The 21,790-nt window shown below is 46.8% G+C and overlaps 1 protein-coding gene across 4 annotated transcripts in view; it reads left to right on the top strand.

Moving 5' to 3' along the window:
* ACSM1 (acyl-CoA synthetase medium chain family member 1) overlaps positions 1–21,112 on the top strand; it is a 53,641-nt gene extending 32,529 nt beyond the window's left edge. For all 4 annotated transcript variants that reach the window (XM_066383165.1, XM_066383166.1, XM_066383164.1 and 1 more), the window contains exons 7-14: positions 1,678–1,757; positions 4,983–5,106; positions 7,681–7,761; positions 8,266–8,367; positions 15,907–16,034; positions 17,057–17,156; positions 18,016–18,135; positions 20,652–21,112. In XM_066383165.1, coding sequence (XP_066239262.1) covers positions 1,678–1,757; positions 4,983–5,106; positions 7,681–7,761; positions 8,266–8,367; positions 15,907–16,034; positions 17,057–17,156; positions 18,016–18,135; positions 20,652–20,738 — 822 coding nt within the window. In that variant the 3' untranslated portion in view covers positions 20,739–21,112. The remainder of the gene's footprint in view (positions 1–1,677; positions 1,758–4,982; positions 5,107–7,680; positions 7,762–8,265; positions 8,368–15,906; positions 16,035–17,056; positions 17,157–18,015; positions 18,136–20,651) is intronic.
* Positions 21,113–21,790: the final 678 nt, after the last annotated feature.

The raw sequence follows: 21,790 nt of genomic DNA, 5'->3' as shown, positions 1-21,790 counted from the left end.
GTGGTCTCCTTACCTCTGAACTTCAGTCTCCTCATCTGTAAGGTGGGAGTTTTAATAGTTGCTAACTCATAAAACTGTCGGGAACATTGAGGTGATCCAGGTCAAGTGTTTAAAGCGTGGCCTGAGGGCTGCACCTAGCCACTCTCAGTAACCGGTAGAGCTTGCTGCTATTGCTGTGCGTCCCTCATGGTGACCACACCACCGAAGTGGCCTGCAGACAACCCCCCCCCCCCCCGCAAATTGCTTTCCTACACTCGGAAACACAGTTTGTGTCTCCACTCACCCTTGCTTTCCTTCAGCAGACCTGTCTCTCCACCTCTCAGAGTCCAAGCCTCTCCCCACCCCGTCGGGGCCTTTGACGGCCATAGGTGAATCCATGCATCCCCAAAAGTTAAAAACGACCATAGGCAACACAGCACAGTTATGTGTCGGCATGGGCTGATTAGTCATGAATCCATTGCCATGTCTTTTTTTTTTTTTTTTTTTTTTTTTGTATTTTTCTGAAGCTGGAAACGGGGAAAGACAATCAGACAGACTTCCGCATGTGCCCGACCGGGATCCACCCGGCATGCCCCCCACCAGGGGCGACCGCTCTGCCCACCAGGGGGCAATGCCCTGCCCCTCCGGGGCGTCGCTCTGCCGCGACCAGAGCCACTCTAGCGCCTGGGGCAGAGGCCAAGGAGCCATCCCCAGCGCCCGGGCCATCTTTGCTCCAATAGAGCCTTGGCTGCGGGAGGGGAAGAGAGAGACAGAGAGGAAGGAGGGGGGGGTGGAGAAGCAAATGGGAGCCTCTCCTATGTGCCCTGGCCAGGAATCGAACCCGGGTCCCCCGCACGCCAGGCCGACGCTCTACCGCTGAGCCAACTGGCCAGGGAGCCATGTCTTATATAAGAGCCTGCTGTGGGCGATCTTAGGTGCATGGCCCTGAGGTAAGAACTAGGTGCCCTTTATGACCCAGTTTAGAAACCCCCACTGTGGATGGACCCCGGGCGGGCGAGAAGAGTGGTACTGTTTGGCGGGCTGTTGGTTGCATGGAGGTAGGTAGACAAAGAGATTACCATTGGACAGGATTAGTCCTGTTGACTAGGACTTATTGGACTTAATGGTGTATCTACCATCAATAATCTTACATCCTATGCCGTATTAGTAATAATAATGCATACTTGCTTATTATTCACGGGGAATATAACTTAATGCACGATATACATAATTATAATTGATCATTGTTCATGCTGGGGAAGCACTTTAGGGGGTTTTGAGTCCTTGTATTGAGCACAAGGAGTAGTTTGATTAGGATTTCAGCTTTGGGTGTTGATGGTGAGGGTTGTGCCTTCTCCTTGAGTCTTTGAGGGAGGTCATTCCCCTTTACCGGTTTATAAGACCGAGGTCATGGATAGACTACGGAGACTCCTGTTCTGCCCCAGGCCCTCCCATTGGAGCCCCTCTCTACTCATCTTTCATTTTCTTTTGTATTATGAGCCTCTCATGTTTCACAACCTCCACTCCTTCAGGCCATTTATAGTCAATATACGTACACTGGAAAAATTAATGAATGAATAAGTGGGCTCTCCTAGAGGGGGGAGCAGAAATAAATGCTTATTAGTGGTCAATATTTTTTTTCGTATAAAAGTGGTCAATATTTTTAACAATAAACTTTTTTCTTTCCGCACTTTGTAGACACTCTTCAACTACCCCATCACCTATTGCTTTTCTGCGCCCTTGGTGTTTCGGATGATTCTGCAGCAGACCTCCACCGGGTAGGGGAGAAGAAGAGCCTGTGGTACTAGCAATCCTTGGCTAGGACTTGAAGCAGTCTGATGCGCTGTGGTCTGACTGCTTCAAGTCTGGTTCTCCGGGGGTTGTGTGGGTGTATATGTGCGTGTGTGTGTGTGTGCGCGCGCGCGCGCGAGTGTGTGAACTGTCGGTAGTGATAATGATCAGCCAGTGTAATCAGTTTAGTAAGTAGGATTTCGAGACCCAAATGACATATTCAGTGAGCCTTGCAGCATTGTAGGTTTTTGTCCTTTTTAAAACATTTTTATTGTGAAACAACAAACATACAGAAAATACATAAGACATAAACTTGCAGATTAAGGGATTGTTGAGACTGAAACACCTATGTAAACACTCATTCAAGTTACAGAAAGAGAACATTGCCAGCCCCCCCGCCCCCCCATGACCTAGTCATCCCTCTCTGTCTCCCCTAAAGCAGTGGTCCCCAACCTTTTTTGGGCCACGGACCGGTTTAATGTCAGAAAATATTTTCACGGACTGGCCTTTAGGGTAGGATGGATAAATGTATCACGTGACCAAGACAAGCGTCAAGAGTGAGTCTTAGACGGTTGTAACAGAGGGAATTTGGTCATTTTTTAAAAATAAAACATCATTCAGACTTAAATATAAATAAAACGGAAATAATATAAGTTATTTATTCTTTCTCTGTGGACCGGTACCAAATGACCCACGGACCAGCACCAGTCCATGGCCCGGGGTTTAGGGACCACTGCCCTAAATTAGGGACCCACACTATCTTGACTTTTATGGTGTTCGTTTCTGGTTTTGTATTACTTTATCTTCCCTTCTTGTTTACCTCCTAAGGAAATATCCTGAAAGAAATCACTCTATTTTACTTGCTTTTGAGCTAGGTAATCACACATTATTCTGTAATACCTGCCTTCTTTTTTCAGCATTATATTTCTAAGATGTGTCCCTAGAGAGGAGGGTGGAGAGGAGGGCGGTAAAGAGGGACCACTATATGGTGACAGAAAATGATTTGACTTTGGGTGATGGGTGTACAACATAATCAACAGTTCAAACGCTACAGAAACGTTTGCCTGAAACCAATGGGCTCTGTTGATCAATGTCACCTCGTTAAATTTAATTTTATAAATAAAAATAAAAGACATAAGTGAGGCTCAAAAAGGCTGAGACAGAGTCTTAAAAAATAAAAATAAATAAATAAAGCCAAAAGTGATAATGAAGTTAATATTAGATTCCTTAAAAAAAAATGTATCCACATTGCTGCAACTAAATTTCCTTGCTATACGATATCCCAGTTTATGAAAAGTCCACACTTTTTTATTAGTTCTACCATTAATGAACATTTGGACAGTTTTCATTTGAAGGCTGTTGATACTGCACTGAATTCTTGCACTTTTACCCTGATGCATATAACCACACGTTTACAGTGTTTTTCTACGAGGGAATAGATAGGCCACCCTGACACTGCACCTTACCTCCCTATTTTCCAACACAGCAGATCACTTTTGGCTCCCACTAGTGAGGCAAAGAAGACTACGCACTATTCTGCATCTTTGGCAATACTCGTTCTTGTCAAAGCTTTTATTTTTTTTGCCAATCTGATGGCTGCATAGTGTTCTTTTACTAGTTTTGTTTTAGCATTTCCCCATGTTTGTAGATTAATTTTTAGTCAAGCTGCCATCTTCTTGTTGAACCTAATGAGCATTTATGCATATTTTAAAGACTCTGAAATGGAAATGGCTGCTTCAAATCTCAGAAGTAACCATGTTTAGACACAGAGTTAAAATATAAAGGAGTTCCACAACTGCCCTTATGAAGCTAACTTCGAAATACAACTTGATTTTGCTCATGACGCCTCCATCTGGCTGGATTCTGCTTCTATCTGCATTTCAAAGCTCATATTTCAGCTATTTTGCAACATTCCTCAGATGATAAACTTTGTCCAAACCCAGTGAAAATCCAACCAGAGCACAACTAATGACTCCACTGGTCACTCTGCTCCTTTAATCTAAATACTTTGGAGGAAGTTCCAGATGAGTGAGGAAGACACCTTGAGTGAAACCCACCCCCACCCCAGTCCATCACTCCTGACTCTGGGTGTACCAGGTGGGAAGGCCAGCCAGATGTCTGCCTCCTCCCTCATCCCCAGGACCTGGCCCGGCTTAGACCTATGCCCGCTGGTACTAGGGCCTCAGTCACTCCCCATTTTCTTCAGGAATCCCCTCATGATCCTGTGATTGTTTTGTATTATTTACAGGAATTTTCATGGGGGAAATGGAGGAGAGGATCTACAGCACACGATGTACCTAGCATACACTATACCTACTACACGCTCACAGCAGCCTTTCTGTTCTCTCCCAACTTCCTGGTCTCAGGGCCGTTAGCCCCACCCCTGCCCTCCTTTCCAGTGCTCAGCCTGATCCTCCTTGATGTCCTGCGCAGCTCATTCCCAGCCCCTAACTTGCGCTCAGTTCACATAAACGCCACTCTCCACAGTGGAAGGGGAGGAAGTGCAGTCTGATTGCCATCCGTCCCTCCCAGGGTGTCCTTGGAGTCCTATCCTTCACCCCTTTGCGGTTTAGAAAGATGCCTCTCTTCCCTCGGATGAGGTCGGATAAACACGTTTTTACTCTTTTGTTACTTCAACGTCCAAGTTTAGTTTGATCCCTAACTGAACCCATGAGCCCAGGGGTCGGGAACCTATGGCTCACGAGCCAGATGTGGCTCTTTTGATGGCTGCATCTGGCTCACAGACAAATCTTTAATAATAAAAAAATACTAACGTTAAAAATATAAAACATTCTCATGTATTACAATCCATTCATTTCCTACCGCTCATGTTCATGGTTGCAGGTGGCTGGAGCCAATCACAGCTGTCCTCCGGGACAACACCAAATTTTTATTGGATAATGCACAACGTATACGGGTTGTTGTATGGCTCTCATGGAATTACATTTTAAAATATGTGGCGTTCATGGCTCTCTCAGCCAAAAAGGTTCCCGACCCCTGCATTAGCCCCGTCAGCAGCACCACCCCCTGCCTGAAGAAGAATGGATAGGGACTGACAGGAAGTGAATGACTTTCACCTGGAGAGCCAAAGTGAGGAAGCAGGAGGAGGAATGATCTAAATGACAATGCTGTGAGCTCTTAACTCCTGGGCTGGGCTGGGCAGAGCACCGGGCCTGTTCTGAAGGTCTGATGACACCTTGTCTCTCCCTCAGTGTCAGGTTCCCCACCCTGAAGCACTGCTGTGCTGGAGGGGACTTCCTGTTGCCCCAGGAAGTAGAGAAGTGGAAAGAGCACACGGGCCTTCAGCTCTTTCAGGGCTACGGACAGTCAGAAACGGTGAGTGCACGGTCCCCTCTGGGCCAGTCAGGGGGTGTCCAGCCACTGAGCCCAGCAGACCAACCGAACCGAATCACGCCATGAGCGTGTGCAAAGGCCCTACTGTGCACATAGCAGGCAGATGGGAGGCTCCAGAGTTCTAGGCTAACTTGCCCCAAATCATTGTGTAGAAGGACAGTTCACACACAGCTCACCAACATGTCAAGACTCCAGTGTGCTGAAAACTATTGGACAAAAACTTATAAAGGGGTCTAAGGACATGGTGCTGTGTCCCTGTGATCAGGGGAGCCCCCAGGGGCAATGGAAATGGAGGCACACCCCTGCAACATGGAGGTCCCACCTGCAAGTCCTCCTGCCCAGGTCACCACCCTCCTGAGAGTGGAAACCACAGGGCCAGGCAGGAGTGGGCCCTAGAAGTTCATTTCTGGGTGTTTATGAGGGAAGCACACAGGTTTGACTGTGGAGCACCTGCAGGAGTGGAGGAGGGGCAGAGGCATCTCACACACACACACACGCATGCACGCACGCACGCAGTGTGATCCCACAGGGCGTCACTGAGTAGGCGGGTGAGCAGGGCACTCAGAGAATTGTGTCTGTCTGGAACCTTGTGCACTTCCTCAGTGACAGTGTGAGGAGCTACCTCTCTCCCAACACATCCTCAGTCCATTCTGACGCTGGATGGAGCCACTGTCCCTGGCCGCCCATTGTCCCTTTAGCTGACAGACTCGACTGCCAGCTCAGGACCCAGAGCAAAATGGCTGTTTTAGTCCTAATTCACCTATTTGTTTGACTTTTTTTTTTTTTTTTGCAAAATACAATTTATTTTAATCACTTACTTGTTCTGCTTCCCGGCCTGAGGAATGTCCTTGCACGGCTCACAGTTTATTTTTGGACAAGGAGAGCCACGCTGTACACCCGTAACCCCAGTCCCTTTGCATCAGCTATTTGAAACAACAGAACGCTCCCTTATCCTGCATGGTGCTTACTTCTCAAAGCGCTTTCAACCCTACTCACTCATCGGCGAGCATCTTCCACGTGCCGGAAGTGTGAGCAGCAACGTGGCAGAGGGGGAGGTCTTCCTCTCCCAGGAGCTTGGGCCTCAGTTCCAGCCTCAGCATTGCCAATGACAGGCTTCAAGACCATAGGCAGACCAGAGAACCTTCCAGAAGCTCAACTTCCTTATCTCCCAAATGGGAAGTAGAAGGCCGATCTTGCGGGTTGTGACAAGGGGAGTGTTAGGAAGTGTGTAAAGCTCCAGCCACAGGGCCCAGCCCTGTGCGTGTCCACACTGCAGGTGCCGTTGTCCTCCCTGGGGCGGGAGGCGGTGTACCACGTGAGGAGTACAGAGATGAACGGGGCCATCTCCATTCCCAAGGGTGCTTGTTATCTGCTGAGAGAAACAGACCCGCAGAAACCGGTGTGATGCCCTGTTGTCAACTGTAGAAATGTGGGGAACACACTACAGAAGGAGAACCCCCCAGCCAACTTCTCGTGGGGCCTGGGTAACAGCCGGTTGACCGAAGTAGCTAGTTGAACTCACGAGGTGGGTGCGGGCACTGTGCAGTTCCCACACTCGCCAGCTCTCGGAGAGGGGGCGCTAGAATCGTCCCCTGTGACGAGGAGATCAAGGGACATGAACTGGTCGAGATTCAAACCCTGGTCTGTCTGACTGTAAAGCATTTAACTTTAGAAAGAACAGTATTTCAGAGAACCATGAAGGAAGCATCGGCTCAGCAGGAGGACACGGGGGGTGGGGGGAGGGCAGTCGTAGCAGAAAGAACAGTCTGAGTAATGGCAACACAGCCCTGAGAAGCTTTACAGCAGGATTCCTGTCGCTGTTTAACAGTCCTGAGTAAATGTTTGTCAAATAAACTCATGCCTAGCCTGCAGTGAGCACTCCACCTCCACCAGCACATGCCCACAGTCCCCGGCTCAGCCATTTGCTTCTTTCTGGGCCTTCCCTACTGGACCCTGCAGCCCCGGCAGCCAGCACTGGCTCAGCACGTGCCAGGCACACTGAATGTCTCCTGAAGAGCTGGGTCAAAGCCTTGAGCCTACTATCCACACTTTCTGGCTTCCCCACAGGGCTCCATGGGCAGCATCAAATAACATCTGTGGGCCCTGGCCAGTTGGCTCAGTGGTAGAGCATTGACTCGGCGTGTGGATGTCCCAGGTTCAATTCCCGGTCAGGACACACAGGAGAGGCGCCCATCTGCTTCTCCACCCTTCCCTCTCTCCTCTCTGTCTCTCTCTTCCTCTCCTGCAGCCAGGGCTCGGTTGTAGCAAGTTGGCCCCCAGCGCTGAGGATGGCTCCATGGCCTTGCCTCAGGCACTAAAATAGCTCGGATGCCGAGCAATGGAGCAATGGGCAGAACATCAGCCCCAGACAGGGATTGCCAGGTGACTCCCCCTCAGAGCGCATGCGGGAGTCTGTCTCTTTGCCTTCCTGCCTCACACTTAATATTTATAATAATAAGAAAAAAAACATCTGTGAGTAGGGATGCCGTGTATGATTCTTGCTGCTTTGTGACTAGGACCTTTTGATGACCGGAATTCTCTTTCTTTTGTGCACAGGGAATAACTTGTGCCGTTATGAAGGAAATGGAGGTGAAGTCCGGTTCCATGGGGAAAGCCATCCCACCCTTCGACGTCCAGGTTTGGTCCCAAAGGCATTGTCAGGCAGCACGGAGGGCTCAGCTAAGACGGGACGCCCGTGTGACACCAGGTGGCCGAAGCAGCCACGCCCTTGCCCCAGCTGTCCTTCCTCCTCCCCTCCTACGTGTCCTCTGGTTTCCTGGGGGAGATGTCAGTATCGTGGTGGGCATAGCTGCAGCTCACCGTGGCAGCCGGGGCCTCACACACGGCGGCTGGCAGACAGCACCTGGAGTAGCCCTGGCGGCTCTGTCCACCAGCTGGTGCTTTTAACTTTTCCCGAGCCATGTCTTCTAGCTTAAAGACACATCTGCGATGTCCCAATGTCATGACAAACAGACCCAAGACTTGCTGATTTCAAAGAATTGACAGTTTTATTCTGTGTTCTGACAGCGGTCTTCCCCAGTGATCCCTTCTGGTGTCACACTGAATAAGCCAGGCAGTGGGCGGGTGGAGCAGGAGTGCTGGGGAGCCCAGAGGGTGGGACTCACAGACCTCTTGCTGCAGATTATTGACAGCAAGGGCAACATCCTGCCACCCAACACTGAAGGCAACATTGGCGTCAGGATCAAGCCCACCAAGCCCATCGGCCTGTTCATGTGCTATGAGGTAAGGGTCCCCCATCACCCCTCTCTGGCCTGAGAATCTCTATAATAATAAGGGGGGTACACTCCACTCCACATCCTGAGACTTCACATCTCCCTTTATTTGCTCTATTTCAATGAAGCCTGTTCTAGTTCATTGCAAAGTTTAGAGTGTGTTCCCGTATCCTTTCCTGTCCCACCCATCTGACACTGGGAGGGTGGGAAGAAGCCTGGCTTTAGAATCTTCAGACTTGGGGGCCTTTGACTGCCTGTGGTTAAGAATGCAGGCTTTACCCTGACTGGCCGATGGCGCAGTGGATAGAGCGTCGGACTACGATGCCAAGGACCCAGGTTCGAGACCCCGAGGTCCCTGGCTTGAGCGCGGGCTCATCTGGTTTAAGCAAAAAGCTCACCAGCTTGGACCTAAGGTTGCTGGCTCAAGCAAGGGGTTACTCGGTCTGCTGAAGGCCCGCAATGAAGGCACATATGAGAAAGCAATCAATGAACAACTAAGGTGTCGCAATGAGCAATGAAAAACTAATGATTGATGCTTCTCATCTCTCCGTTCCTATCTGTCTGTCCCTGTTTATCCCTCTCTCTGACTCTCTCTCTGTCTCTGTAAAAAATAAAAAAATTAAAAAAAAAAAAAAGAATGCAGGCTTTAGCCGATCTGTGGTGGCGCAGTGGATCAAGCGTCGACCTGGAATGCTGAGGTCACCGGTTCAAAACCCTGGGCTTGCCTGGTCAAGGCATGTGTGGGAGTTGATGCTTCCTGCTTCTCGCCCCTCTTCTCTCTCTCTCTCTCTCTCTCTGTCTCTCTTCTCTAAACTGAATAAAGAAATAAATAAATTTAAAAAAAAAAAAAGAATGCAGGCTTTGCCTGACCAGGCAGTGGCGCAGTGGCTAGAGCGTCGGACTGGGATGCAGAGGACCCAGGTTCGAGACCCCGAGGTTGCCAGCTTGAGTGCGGGCTCATCTGATTTGAGCAAGGCTCATCAGCTTGGACCCAAAGTCACTGGCTCAAGCAAGGCGTTACTCGGTCTGCTGAAGGCCTGCGGTCAAGGCACATATGAGAAAGCAATCAATGAACAACTAAGGTCTCTCAACAAAAAACTGATGATTGATGCTTCTCATCTCTCTCTGTTCCTGTCTATCTGTCCCTGTCTATCCCTCTCTCTGACTCTCTCTGTCCCTGTAAAAAAAAAAAAAAAAAAAAAAAAAAAAAAAAAGAAAAGACAAGAAAAAAGAATGCAGGCTTTGGCTGGGTTCAAATTCTACCAGGGTGTGAACAAATGTGTTCACTGTGCTGAGCCTCTGGGGTCCACCACTATCCTCACTTTACAGAGAACAAACTACAGACTGGAAGAGTTATATGTCTTCCCATGTCAAATAAATAGCAGGTCTAAGATTCAAACCCATCTTTTTGAGCCCCAAAGCCTAAATAAATGAGAAATCCAGGAATTACGGAAAACTATGATAGGCTTTGAGGAAACCTGCTGAAACTCTTGACCTTTGAGGATAGTAGACGCCACTCAGAGGAAATTCTCAGCTTCTAAGATTGGCCATGGAAGGGCGTTTAAATTAATCTCAGACGCCTCTCCTTTCTCCAAGGGGCAGCCTCTTTCTTACAAAAGGAGCAATGGGGACCCTGTTGTCATCACTCTGGCCTCCAGAGGGCGCTGCTATACTATCGCCCAAAAGCAAACACGCAGGAGCACAATTTTAAACTCGGATGAAAGAGAAGATAAGCCCAGACCAACGTGTATATAGACCAGTGGTTCTCAACCCTGCCTTGACGTTAGAGTCGTTTGGGGAGCTTTTTCTAAAAAATATTACTGATTGGATTCAACCACAAAGATTTTGGTTCAATTGAACTGGGGTGGTCCAGCGCAATGACATGTACTTTTACTGATGTGACATTTATTTCACAAAGATGTCCTCACATATGCCCACATGTGCTCTCCCGTTTCACATGCTCTTGTGACAATACGTTGCCTCTCCTCCGCTGAGGTTTGCTTGCTTCCCGTCCACCCCTTCTTTTCTTTTTATTGAGGTAAAACATATACAACATAAAATTTACCCTGTTCACCATTTTGTGGCATACAATATAGTTCTGTGCATTGAGTAATTTCACAATATTATGCAACCATCACAAGTATGCATGTGCAGAAAATGTTCACCATCCCAAACAGAAACTGTTCTCACTAAACACTAACTCCCTATTCCCCATCTCCCAGCTTCTCCTCTCACACACTTCTTGGTTGTAGGAATGTATCTGTTTTCGGTACCTCAGTTGAGTGGAATCCTACAGCATCTGCCCTTTGGTGTCTGGCTTATTTCACTTAGCACAATGTTTTAGGGTTCATCCATGCTGTAACACGTAACGAAGTGTCATTCATATTAAGGCTGAATAATATTACGTTGTGTGTATAGACCACACTTTGCTTATCCATTAATCTCTGATGGGCATTTGAATTGTTTTCACCTTTCGGGTATTGTGAATAGTGCTGCTGTGGACATTGGTGTGCAAGTATGTGTTCAAGTTTCTGCTTTCACATCTTTGGGGCACATACCTACACATGGAATTGCTGAATCATAAGGTAATTCTATGTTTAAATTTTTGAGGAAGTATCAAACTGTTTTCTTTCCTTCTTTCATGCACCCCGACCAGGATCTGCCCAGCAAGACCCCTATAGGGCAATGTTCTGCCCATCTGGGGCTATTGTTCCATTGCTTGGCAACTGAGCTATTTTAGAGCCTGAGGTGAGGCCATGGAGCCATCTTCAGTGCCTGGGGCCCACCTGCTCCCACCGGAGCCATGGCTGCAGGAGGAGAAGAGAAAGACAGAGAGAGAGAAGGGAGAGGGGGAGGGGTGAGGAAGCAGATGGGTGCTTCTTCTGTGTTCCCTGACCAGGAATTGAACCCAGGATATCTACATACCAGGCTAAGAGGCCAGGGCCCCAAACTGTTTCCTATGGTGACTGAACCATTTAACATTCCCCCCAATGAGACACAAGCCTTCCAATTTCTCCACGTCCTTCCCAACACTTGTTATTTTCAGGGGTTTTTGCTTGTTTGTTTTTGATAATAGATCTCCTAATGGGCGTGAGATGGTATCTCAGTGTGGTCTTGATTTGCATTTTCCTAATGCCTAGTGATGTTGATCACTTCTGCATGTTCTTCTTGGCTTTTTGTATTTTTCAGCAGAATTCTCTATTCAAATCTCATTTTTTGAAAATACATAGTAGGCATTCTTTAAATTTTGACAGTTTTCTTTCAGTGATTTGAGTTGAATTGGTGAAGTCATTTTCAGTTTTTAAAATTGAAGTGTAATTGGCATATAATATTATATTAGTTTCAGGTGTGCAAAAAATATTTTTGCTTTTTCACATACATTTTTAAATAATTTTTTATTTTTCAATTATGGTAGATGTTCAATGTTATATTAGTTTCAGGTGTATAACCTAGTGATTAGACCCTCACATACCTTACAAAGTGATCGCCCCAATAAATCTTGTACCCTTCTGACATCAAACAAAGTTAATATATTATTGACTGTATTCCCTATGCTGCACTTTACATCCCCGTGACTATTCTGTAACAACCAACTTGTGCTTTTTTTTTTTTTTTTTTACAGGAATAGAGAGAGAGAGTCAGAGAGATGGAAAGATAGATAGGGACAGACAGACAGGAACGGAGAGAGATGAGAAACATCAATCATCAGTTTTTTGTTGGGAATCCTTAGTTCTTCATTGATTGCTTTCTCATATGTGCCTTGACTGTGGGCCTTCAGCAGACCAAGTAACCCCTTGCTAAAGCCAGCAACCTTGGGTGCAAGCTGGTGAACTTTGCTCAAGCCAGATGAGCCCACACTCAAGCTGGCAACCTCGGGGTCTCGAACCTGGGTCCTTCCACATCCCAGTTTGACGCTCTATCCACTGCGCCACCACCTGGTTAGGTCAACTTGTGCTTCTTAATGCATTCACCTTTTCCACCCATTTCCCCAACCCTGCTCCCATCTGGCATGCCTGCGATCCCAGCTGGGGTTCCTTCACTGTGTTATAGTTGTTCAATTTGTTGAAATATATATTAAGGGGAGAGCTCAGGACCATCTCTCACACTGCCATTATTCTGATGTCACCCAATCTTAATTATTTCAAGCTCTAAATCTGATTTTTTTGTTTGTTTTTTTTACAGAGACAGAGAGAGAGTCAGAGAGAGGGATAGATAGGGACAGACAGACAGGAACGAAGACAGATGAGAAGCATCAATCATTAGTTCTTTGTTGCAACACCTTAGTTGTTCATTGATTGCTTTCTCATATGTGCCTTGATTGCGGGCCTTCAGCAGACCGAGTAGCCCCTTGCGTGAGCCAGCGACCTTGGGTCCAAGCTCGTGAGCTTTTTTTTTTTTCCCCTCAAACCAAATGAGCTCGTGCTCAAGCTGGCAACCTCGGGGTCTCGGACCTGGGTCCTCCGCATCCTAGTCTGACACTCTATCCACTGCGCCACCACCTGGTCAGGCTAAATCTGATTTTTATGTGTTGAAAATACATGCATTATTCCCAACTTATTCCCTCAAAATGGATTCATCTCGTGGAGCCGGTGCTTCTTCTTTTCTTTTTCAGAGACAGAGAGAAAGAGAGAGGATAGATAGGGACAGACAGACAGAAACGGAGAGAGATGAGAAGCATCAATCATCAGTTTTTCATTGCAACATCTTAGTTGTTCATTGATTGCTTTCTCATATGTGCCTTGACCATGGGCCTTCAGCAGACCGAGTAACCCCTTGCTCAAGCCAGCGACCTTGGGTCCAAGCTGGTGAGCTTTGCTCAAACCAGATGAGCCCGCGCTCAAGCTGGTGACCTTGGGCTCTCGAACCTGGGTCCTCTGCATCCCAGTCCGACGCTCTATCCACTACGCCACCACCTAGTCAGGTGGAGCCACTACTTCTTGTAGCTTCCTCAGTACCCAGAGAGAAGTCTTGAGAATATAGTGTTTAAATTCATGTCCCAAATGTTACTCTCTTTAATGCAAGTTGAGTGTGAATTTATTAGAAACCATTAGTGGGATAAATGTTCTCCTATTACGTAAATCTGAACCTTTAATCTGTAGTGTGGAGCATGAAGTGCTTTCCAAAATATCTGATCTGTGATTCTGTAACTGGGCAAGCAGGTGGTTAGTTACAGGTACATTTAGGAACTTGCTCCTCATCACAAGAATACAGATAGCTAACTGTATGTGTCCCAGGCCATTCAGAAGGACAGCTGTGTTGGCAACACAGTTTTTATTTTTATTTTTTTATTTTTTAATTTTATTTATTTTAGAGAGGAGAGAGAGAGGGAGAGAGAGAGACAGAGAAAGAGAAAGAGAGGAGAGAGAGACAGGGGGGAGGAGCTGGAAGCATCAGCTCTCATATGTGCCTTGACCAGGCAAGCCCAGGGTTTCGAACCTGCGACCTCAGCATTTCCAGGTCGATGCTTTATCCACTGTGCCACCACAGGTCAGGCCTGGCAACACAGTTTTTAAATATGCAACTCTGTGAAGTGCCTGAGTCCATAAGTGGCTCAGGCTGTGTGTGTTTTTGTTTTATAAATATTGGAGTTGACCTTTCAAGACTAATAAACATTTAAGGGGAAAAATGTCATGGAGTCTCATTGATACAACCAGAACAACTGGAAGGGAAGCTTAAAAAAGGCTATGATTTAGTGTTTTTTAAAAATGTTTTCTTGGCCCTGGCCGGTTGGCTCAGCGGTAGAGCGTCGGCCTGGCGTGCGGGGGACCCGGGTTCGATTCCCGGCCAGGGCACATAGGAGAAGCGCCCATTTGCTTCTCCATCCCCCCCCCTCCTTCCTCTCTGTCTCTCTCTTCCCCTCCCACAGCCAAGGCTCCATTGGAGCAAAGATGGCCCGGGCGCTGGGGATGGCTCCTTGGCCTCTGCCCCAGGCGCTAGAGTGGCTCTGGTCATGGCAGAGCGACCCCCTGGAGGGGCAGAGCATCGCCCCTGGTGGGCAGAGCGTTGCCCCTGGTGGGCGTGCCGGGTGGATCCCGGTCGGGCGCATGTGGGAGTCTGTCTGACTGTCTCTCCCCGTTTCCAGCTTCAGAAAAGAAAAAGAGAGAGAGAGAAAAAAAAAAAAGAGAGAAAAAAAAAAAGATTAAAAATGTTTTCTTACTGGAGCTTCATAAAATCATTTCATGTTCCACAAGAGGAATGACCTCGTCTTATTGCTTAGTGGTTCAAGTACCAGTCCTGCCGCTGATCAGCTGATGTCTTTGAGCAACTTACTGTGCCTCTCTGAGCATCAGTCTGCTCTTCCATTAAATGGGCTATTAAATTGTCAATCTCACACAAAGACCTGTGTACAGATGTTCACAGCAGCTTTATTCACAATAGCTAAAAACTAGAAAAAAATGCCAATGCCCTTCAGTGGGTGAACAAACTGTGGTTCATCCTTAACATGAAATATTGTTCAGCAGTAAGTAGGGTCAACATATTGATGAACACAACAGCCTCGATGGCTTGCTGGAGAATTATAACGAGTGAAAAAAAGAAAAGCCAGTCACAAAAGGTTACATGCTATATAATTCCACTTAGGTACCATTCTTAAAGTGACAGAATTATAAAACTGGAGAGAAGATAGTTATTTCAAAGAGTTTAGGAATGTGGGAGGAGGGAGAGGGGAGAAGAGGGAGGTGGGTGTGGACATTAATGAGCAACATGAGTGGTTCTGGTGAAGATGGGACTGATGGTGGTGGTGGGTTTCAAACCTCCACATATGATAAAATTGCATTGTACTAGATACACACACACACACCTGTGAATACTAGTGAAAAACTGGGGAGATCTGAGTGAGGTTGGTGGCTTGTAACAATGTCAATACCCTGGTGTGTGTGCTTGGCCTGTGGTAGCACAATGGATAGAGTGTCGCCCTGGAATGCTGAGGTCACCAGTTCTAAGCCCTTGGCTTGCCCCATCAAGACATATATGACAAGCAATCAATGAACAACTGAAATGAAGTGGCTATGAGTTGATACTTCTCTCTCCCCCACCCCTCCCTCTCCTTTCTCTGTAAAATCAATAAATAAAAACTTTTTAAAAATTTAAATATCCCGGTTGTGATACTGAACCATAATTTGGCAGGATGTGACCATTGAAGGAAACAGGATAAAGGGTACATGAAATCTCTCTGTTATTTTTCATAACTACATGCAAATCTACAATTATCTTAAAAGTTCCATTTGAAAAATCCCAGCCCCATAGACTTTCTTTAAGGATGAGATGGGCTTGGGGCAGTAAATTTATTCAGCACATGTTTATTGACACCTCCCATCTGTTCAACTACTGTGTTTTATTAATATCAGTGGTCAGTGTATTTGTGCACTAACTGACCACTCGCATGCCTTGAGTGTTTGCATGCAAAGAATACAGACTCAAAGAGATTGCAAAAGTCATGCAGGTACCTGGTAGAGTGAGAAGCAGGACTCAAACCCAGATCTGAGACCCTGGTTGCAGCTCAACATCCCTAAACTCAGCGCCGTCAGTAAGAGTGCGGTTCTCTTTGCAGAATGATCCGGAGAGGACCGCTGAAGTGGAGTGTGGGGACTTCTACAACACTGGGGACAAAGCAACTATGGATGAAGAAGGCTACATCTGGTTCCTGGGGAGGGATGATGACATCATCAACGCCTCTGGGTAGGTGTGGCAGACCTGGAACCTGGAGGTATCACCTTATATGCCTGGTGGGATCTAGCCTGTCTTGCCATTCCTCCATGCGTTGGTGATGGGACCCTCAGACTATTTCTGAACAGAACCATGTCTACAGGAACCTGGCCAGGGTATCTGTGCATCTCCCTCAACATCAAATAAAGTTCAAGAAGGTTTGGAAGTGCAACCACAATAAGACATCATGCAATTTAAAGGGGGGGGATCAGGAAGGGATACCTCATTTTGGTCCCTATCGGTCCCCATTTTGGTTGAGGGAAATGATTCTCTGAGCTCCTCTGATGGGGCACATGTCACTAAAACAACAATAGCAGCTGACTTCTATGGAATACTTGCTGTGTGAGCGCACTCTCCTCATTACTTTTTATAACCCAGTAGATGCCATAGTTATGCCCACTTTACAGACAAGAAAACTTGAGTCACTGACAGGTGAAGTAAGATGCAGAATGTTTCCAAGATTGTGCAGGGTGGAGCCTAGCTTTGAACCAAGGACGTCTGGCTCCCAATCTGTTGTCCCTAATGCTTATGCGATTTAAGGCGGAAAGTGACACATGTAACAAAGTTTTCTTGGGTGCATCAGGGAAATTAAATTTGTTCGACTTTTTAAATTTCTAAATGAAATGCTGATGTAGTGGAACGAGGAGGCAGACTTTCCCTAAATGTTTAAGATGAAGTTTGACACTCCCAAGAGTGTAGTAAGAGTCTTGCTAACTGGGGAGCTGCTCGCACCAAGTCCCACATGCCCAGGATAGCTGCCCCACACCCTCCTCCCCAGAGGCAGTGGAAGGGGGACCCCGGAGCATCTGAACTGGGATTTCTTACACCTGGAATGCCCAGGTCTTCACATTTTGGTCTCACTACACAGCCTTTTCACAGTCCTCTGGCTCTTGTGACAGTTGCTCTCTGTGCCAAGAGAAGTTGTGACCCTCCCAAACATGAGATTGGAGGGCCTGGGTCACTCCAGCCCTGGCATCTGAACCGTGTGTCCGTAGGTACCGCATTGGGCCAGCAGAGGTGGAGAACGCGCTGGCTGAGCACCCTGCGGTGGCCGAGGTAGCCGTGGTGAGCAGCCCGGACCCGGCTCGAGGGCAGGTGAGGAGGACAGGGAGGTCATCACATATGTGCGCGGGACACTGGAAGGCTGGGGCAGGGGAAACTTCCAAGAGGGCAATTGGGGTGCGTGGCGCACTTACACCACGTGAGCAGCAGGAGGCGCTGTGCCGTCATCGGTGATTTAATATAATCCCAACTGAGAATGTTGACTGGAATGAGAGCTAATATTCCGTGGGCCCTTACAGTGTTATGAGGGTTCAGTGACCCGGCACATTTAACCCTCACAACAGCCTAATGAGTTAGACTTTTATTATGCCCTTTTGAGAGATACAGAGACACGCATATGGAAGTTAAATAAACTTTCCCAGATTACACCGTGGTAAACCAGGAGGGAAATCGAAGCACTCCAGTTCCAACACATTGATTTAACAAGTGTTTATTGGTCACCTACTATATGCAAGGCCATGTACAATTAATGGGGACATAAGTAACAATATAAAAACAATAACTTGCCAATGAGTATTAAATGCCCACAAGGTTCCAGGCAGAGAACTGTCCATATATTAATAGTAAAAATGATGATAGTGTGATGGTGGTAATAATAGAGTTAAATTATCTATATGTTATATAGTTATTATCTCTGGGAATCTGTACACAAGGCCACTGATGGATGAGCCTCTATGTGAGCATGTCACAGAAAAGGAATGTGAGGTTAAGTAATTTTCCAAGGCAAAGAGCGAAAACTGGAATTATTTGGATTTGAACCCAGTCCTGTCCTTTTGCAAAGGCTCGAGTCTCCCTCCGCTTGTTTCTCCCTTCATTACATAAACATTTGCTCTGTAAACCGGGCAGCGGGCTGGCCCTCACCCTGAGCCTCCGCTCTGGCTCTGCACTGCAGGTGGTGAAGGCGTTTGTTGTCCTGACGCCACAGTTTCTGTCCCATGACCCGGACCAGCTCACCAAGGAGCTGCAGCAGCACGTGAAGTCGGTGACAGCCCCGTACAAGTACCCGAGGAAGGTGAGTGCGGGCAGGTGCTCAGTGCCCTTCCTGTGCTCTGCTGCCCCGCTCTGGTCGGGTGGCTGGGCGACACAACCCACAGTAGAACTAGCATTTTTCTCTGCAGAAGAAGCAATTCAGCCTAGGGCTGGAGTGCAGCCAACTGAGTGAGATGGAGCCTCTATTCTGGGTCAGCAACGCCCAAAGCAGTCCATTCCTGGCATGTTAACCTGTAGGCAAAAAAAAATGAAAAAAAAAACCAGACAGGTACCCAAAGATATCCGAGATAGTTATTTAAAATCTTTCAAAATTTGAAAACAGCATCCAAATGAACAGCTTTCACAATATTTTCAAAACATGATTCATACTCAGAAATGCATTCAATACTGCAACTCAATACATAGTTACACAACAAACGAATGTTAGCAAAACTATATTTATCCTTACAACAGGCAGCCCATTCCAATTCTTTTTATTCTACCGCATTTGTTTGAAATTTTGTGTGCAAACAACAAAAATGTCCAACAGTAAACAAGTTATTAAATTATTTGTGAATTTTAATATTATCCTCTGATTTAAAGTGGTGATGTATATTTTTTTTTTTTTTTTTTTTTTTTACAGAGACAGAGAGAGAGTCAGAGAGAGGGATAGATAGGGACAGACAGACAGGAACAGAGAGATAAAAAGCATCAATCATCTGTTTTTTGTTGTTAGTTGTTCATTGATTGCTTTCTCATATGTGCCTTGACCGTGGGGCTACAGCAGACCGAGTAACCCCTTGCTCGAGCCAGCGACCTTGGGTCCAAGCTGGTGAGCTTTGCTCAAATCAGATGAGCCCGCGCTCAAGCTGGCAAGCTAGGGGTCTCAAACCAGGGTCCTCCACATCCCAGTCTGATGCTCTATACACTGCTCCACCACCTGGTCAGGCTATTTTTATTTTTAACATAAAACTATCACAATATACAGTGTGTCCGTAAAGTCATGGTGCACTTTTGACTGGTCACAGGAAAGCAACAAAAGACAATGGAGCCTGACCTGTGGTGGCGCAGTGGATAAAGCATCGACCTGGAACACTGAGGTCGCCGGTTCGAAACCCTGGGCTTACCTGGTCAAGGCACATATGGGAGTTGATGCTTCCTGTTCCTCCCTCCTTCTCTCTCCCTCTCTCTCTCTCTCTCTCTCTCTCTCTCTCTCTCCCTCCTTCTCTTTCTCTCTCTCTCCTCTCTGAAAATTGAACAAAATCTTAAAAAAAAAAAAAAAGACGATGGAAATGTGAAATTTGCACCATGATTTTACGGACACATTGTATTATTAAGAGAAAAAAAGCAGGTTAGGAGAGAATATACATAATATTATCCAATTTTTTTTCTTAAGTGAGAAGCAGGTAGGCAGAGATACAGACTCTCACATGCACCCCAACCGGGATTCATCTGGCAAACCCCCTAGGGGGTGATGCTCTGCCCATCTGGGGCCATTGCTCTATTGCTTGGCAACCGAGCTATTTTAGTGCCTGAGGCGAGGCCATGGAGCCATCGTCAGTGCCGGGGCCAACTTGCTCCAACCAAGCCATAGCTGCAGGAGGAAAAGAGAGAGACAGAGAGAGAGAATGGAGAAGAGGAGGGGTGGAGAAGCAGATGATGGCTTCTCCTGTGTATTCTGACCGGGAATCAAACCTGGGACATCCACACACCAGGCCAATGCTCTACCACTAAGCCAACTGGCCAGGGCCTATCCAATTTGTTTAAAAAGAAAATTTGAAAGAATATATATGCCAACAAGTTAACTTTTCCTACATGTCTGAATGTTCATAGCCTGTACATACTGTAAAGCTATATAGCTAATTCTTACTAAATATTTACTACAGAGCCAGGCCCTGGAGTCCATGCTGTACATGCATTATCATTTCATTTAATCCTCTCTGCAACCTGAATGGTTTAACCATCTATTTTACAGGGAGGACATTGAGGCTCAGAGACTCAGTGTAAATTGCCTGAGAATAGAGTTAATCAAGGCAAGAGCTGGAACTCAAACCCCCGTGTGCATCTGACAACAGAGTTCTTGCTTCTCGTTTTAGGCTCTGCTGCCTCTAGGGGGTAGGATCGAGCATGTGGACCAGCTAAGATGGGGTAGATGCTATTGTGGGTAGCAAACAGCTCCAAAGTCTCCCTAGCTTACACTAAGGAAGGGAGTGCTCGTGCCACATGCCCACCCTTGTTCTCCCGGAACCACCACGTAGGTGCCACCAGGGGCTGTTGAGTTGGACAGAGAGGGTTGCCAGTCTCAGTGCTTCCAGACTGTTCTGTCAGAAGTGGCATGCTTCACTCCCACCACATTTCATTGGTCAAAGCATGTCACACGGCTGTAGCCAACTTCAGGAGATCGGGAGGAGAGCCTGACACAGTTGGTGGGCCCTAGTAAAGCCAGCACATGGTGCCAGCCTGTTTGGGGGACTGTGTAGAGGCAAAGAAGAGCAGTGGGGGGTTGGCAGGAAATGACAGAGGGTCTAAGTCAGGATGGTCTGCTTTCTCCTCAACCAGGTGGAGTTTGTCCCTGAGCTGCCGAAAACCAACACTGGCAAGATTAAGAGAAATGAACTTCGGAACAAGGAGTTTGGTCAGATGTAATCTGCAGTCAAGTCAGAACTCACTTCTGAGTGTGACCTTGGGTAAATCCCTGACTGCCTTGGCACCCCCACTATGGTTGGCTGAGGCTGGGGATGGTGAAAGAGTTGATTGGGAAGGGTACAGGATTGTCAGCATTACTGTTCTTTGAAATTAACATCAGTCAGTGCCCTGGCAGGATAGCTCAGTTGGTTAGAGCGTTGTTCCGATACACCGAGGTTGTGGGTTCGATCCCTGGTCAGGGCACATACAAGAATCAACCAATGAATGTATAAATAAGTGGGGCAACAAATTGATGTTTCTCTCCCCCTTCCTCTCCCATAAATTAATCAATAAATAGAGTTAAAATAAATAAATAAACATCAGTCATTACCTTACTTCCAGGTCTCTTGTTTCTTTGGATTGCTCAGGTGAGCTCTCGAACTGGGGCTAACAGTAATAAAGTGCTGACATCCATGTCAACAGCAATCCTGTGTTGTGCATTCATTCTGTGCACGCGTCGTGGTGGTTGTTAGTTCTTGGAATTCCAGCTCAGTGTTCCAACAGAGGTTCGGCTGCCAGGCTCCCGCACTCTACGGGAGATCAGCAAGCACGTGTGCAGCGCTCCTCGCACCCAGGGGACAAAAAGCCTCTAAAACCAAGTGATGGTAAAGCTTAGCCCCCAAACTCTTACTGAGCCTGATTCCAGACTTTCTGATATCTCACAGGTGGCAGTCTAGCGCGGGTTCCTTGAAGGTGTCGCTCAAAATTTCATTAGCCCCTTCAAATATGTCGGTGTCATCTTTCAACAAAACATTTTGAATCAGTCATAATTACTCATTGGTTTAACTTCTCTTTTTAAACTGTAATCCAAGCAAGGAGGAGATTTTTACCTTAAATTTAAGTGTTTCATCGGGAATAATTTTATGTTGTTCCTTGGTTCCTTAGAGACTTCTCTTGGATATATTGATTTAGACCAATATGTAAGAAGGGAATTGAAGTTGAAGAATATTTATTACAGTGGTAGGAAAGCTGTCGTTTGGTGAGGCCTACGCAGAAACAAAGCAGTGCTTTAT

Source organism: Saccopteryx leptura, chromosome 4 (assembly GCF_036850995.1).
Source record: "Saccopteryx leptura isolate mSacLep1 chromosome 4, mSacLep1_pri_phased_curated, whole genome shotgun sequence".
Classification (NCBI taxonomy): Eukaryota; Metazoa; Chordata; class Mammalia; order Chiroptera; family Emballonuridae; genus Saccopteryx; species Saccopteryx leptura.
Note: the sequence above shows the minus strand (reverse complement) of the source record. Positions and strands in the feature narration are given on the sequence as shown.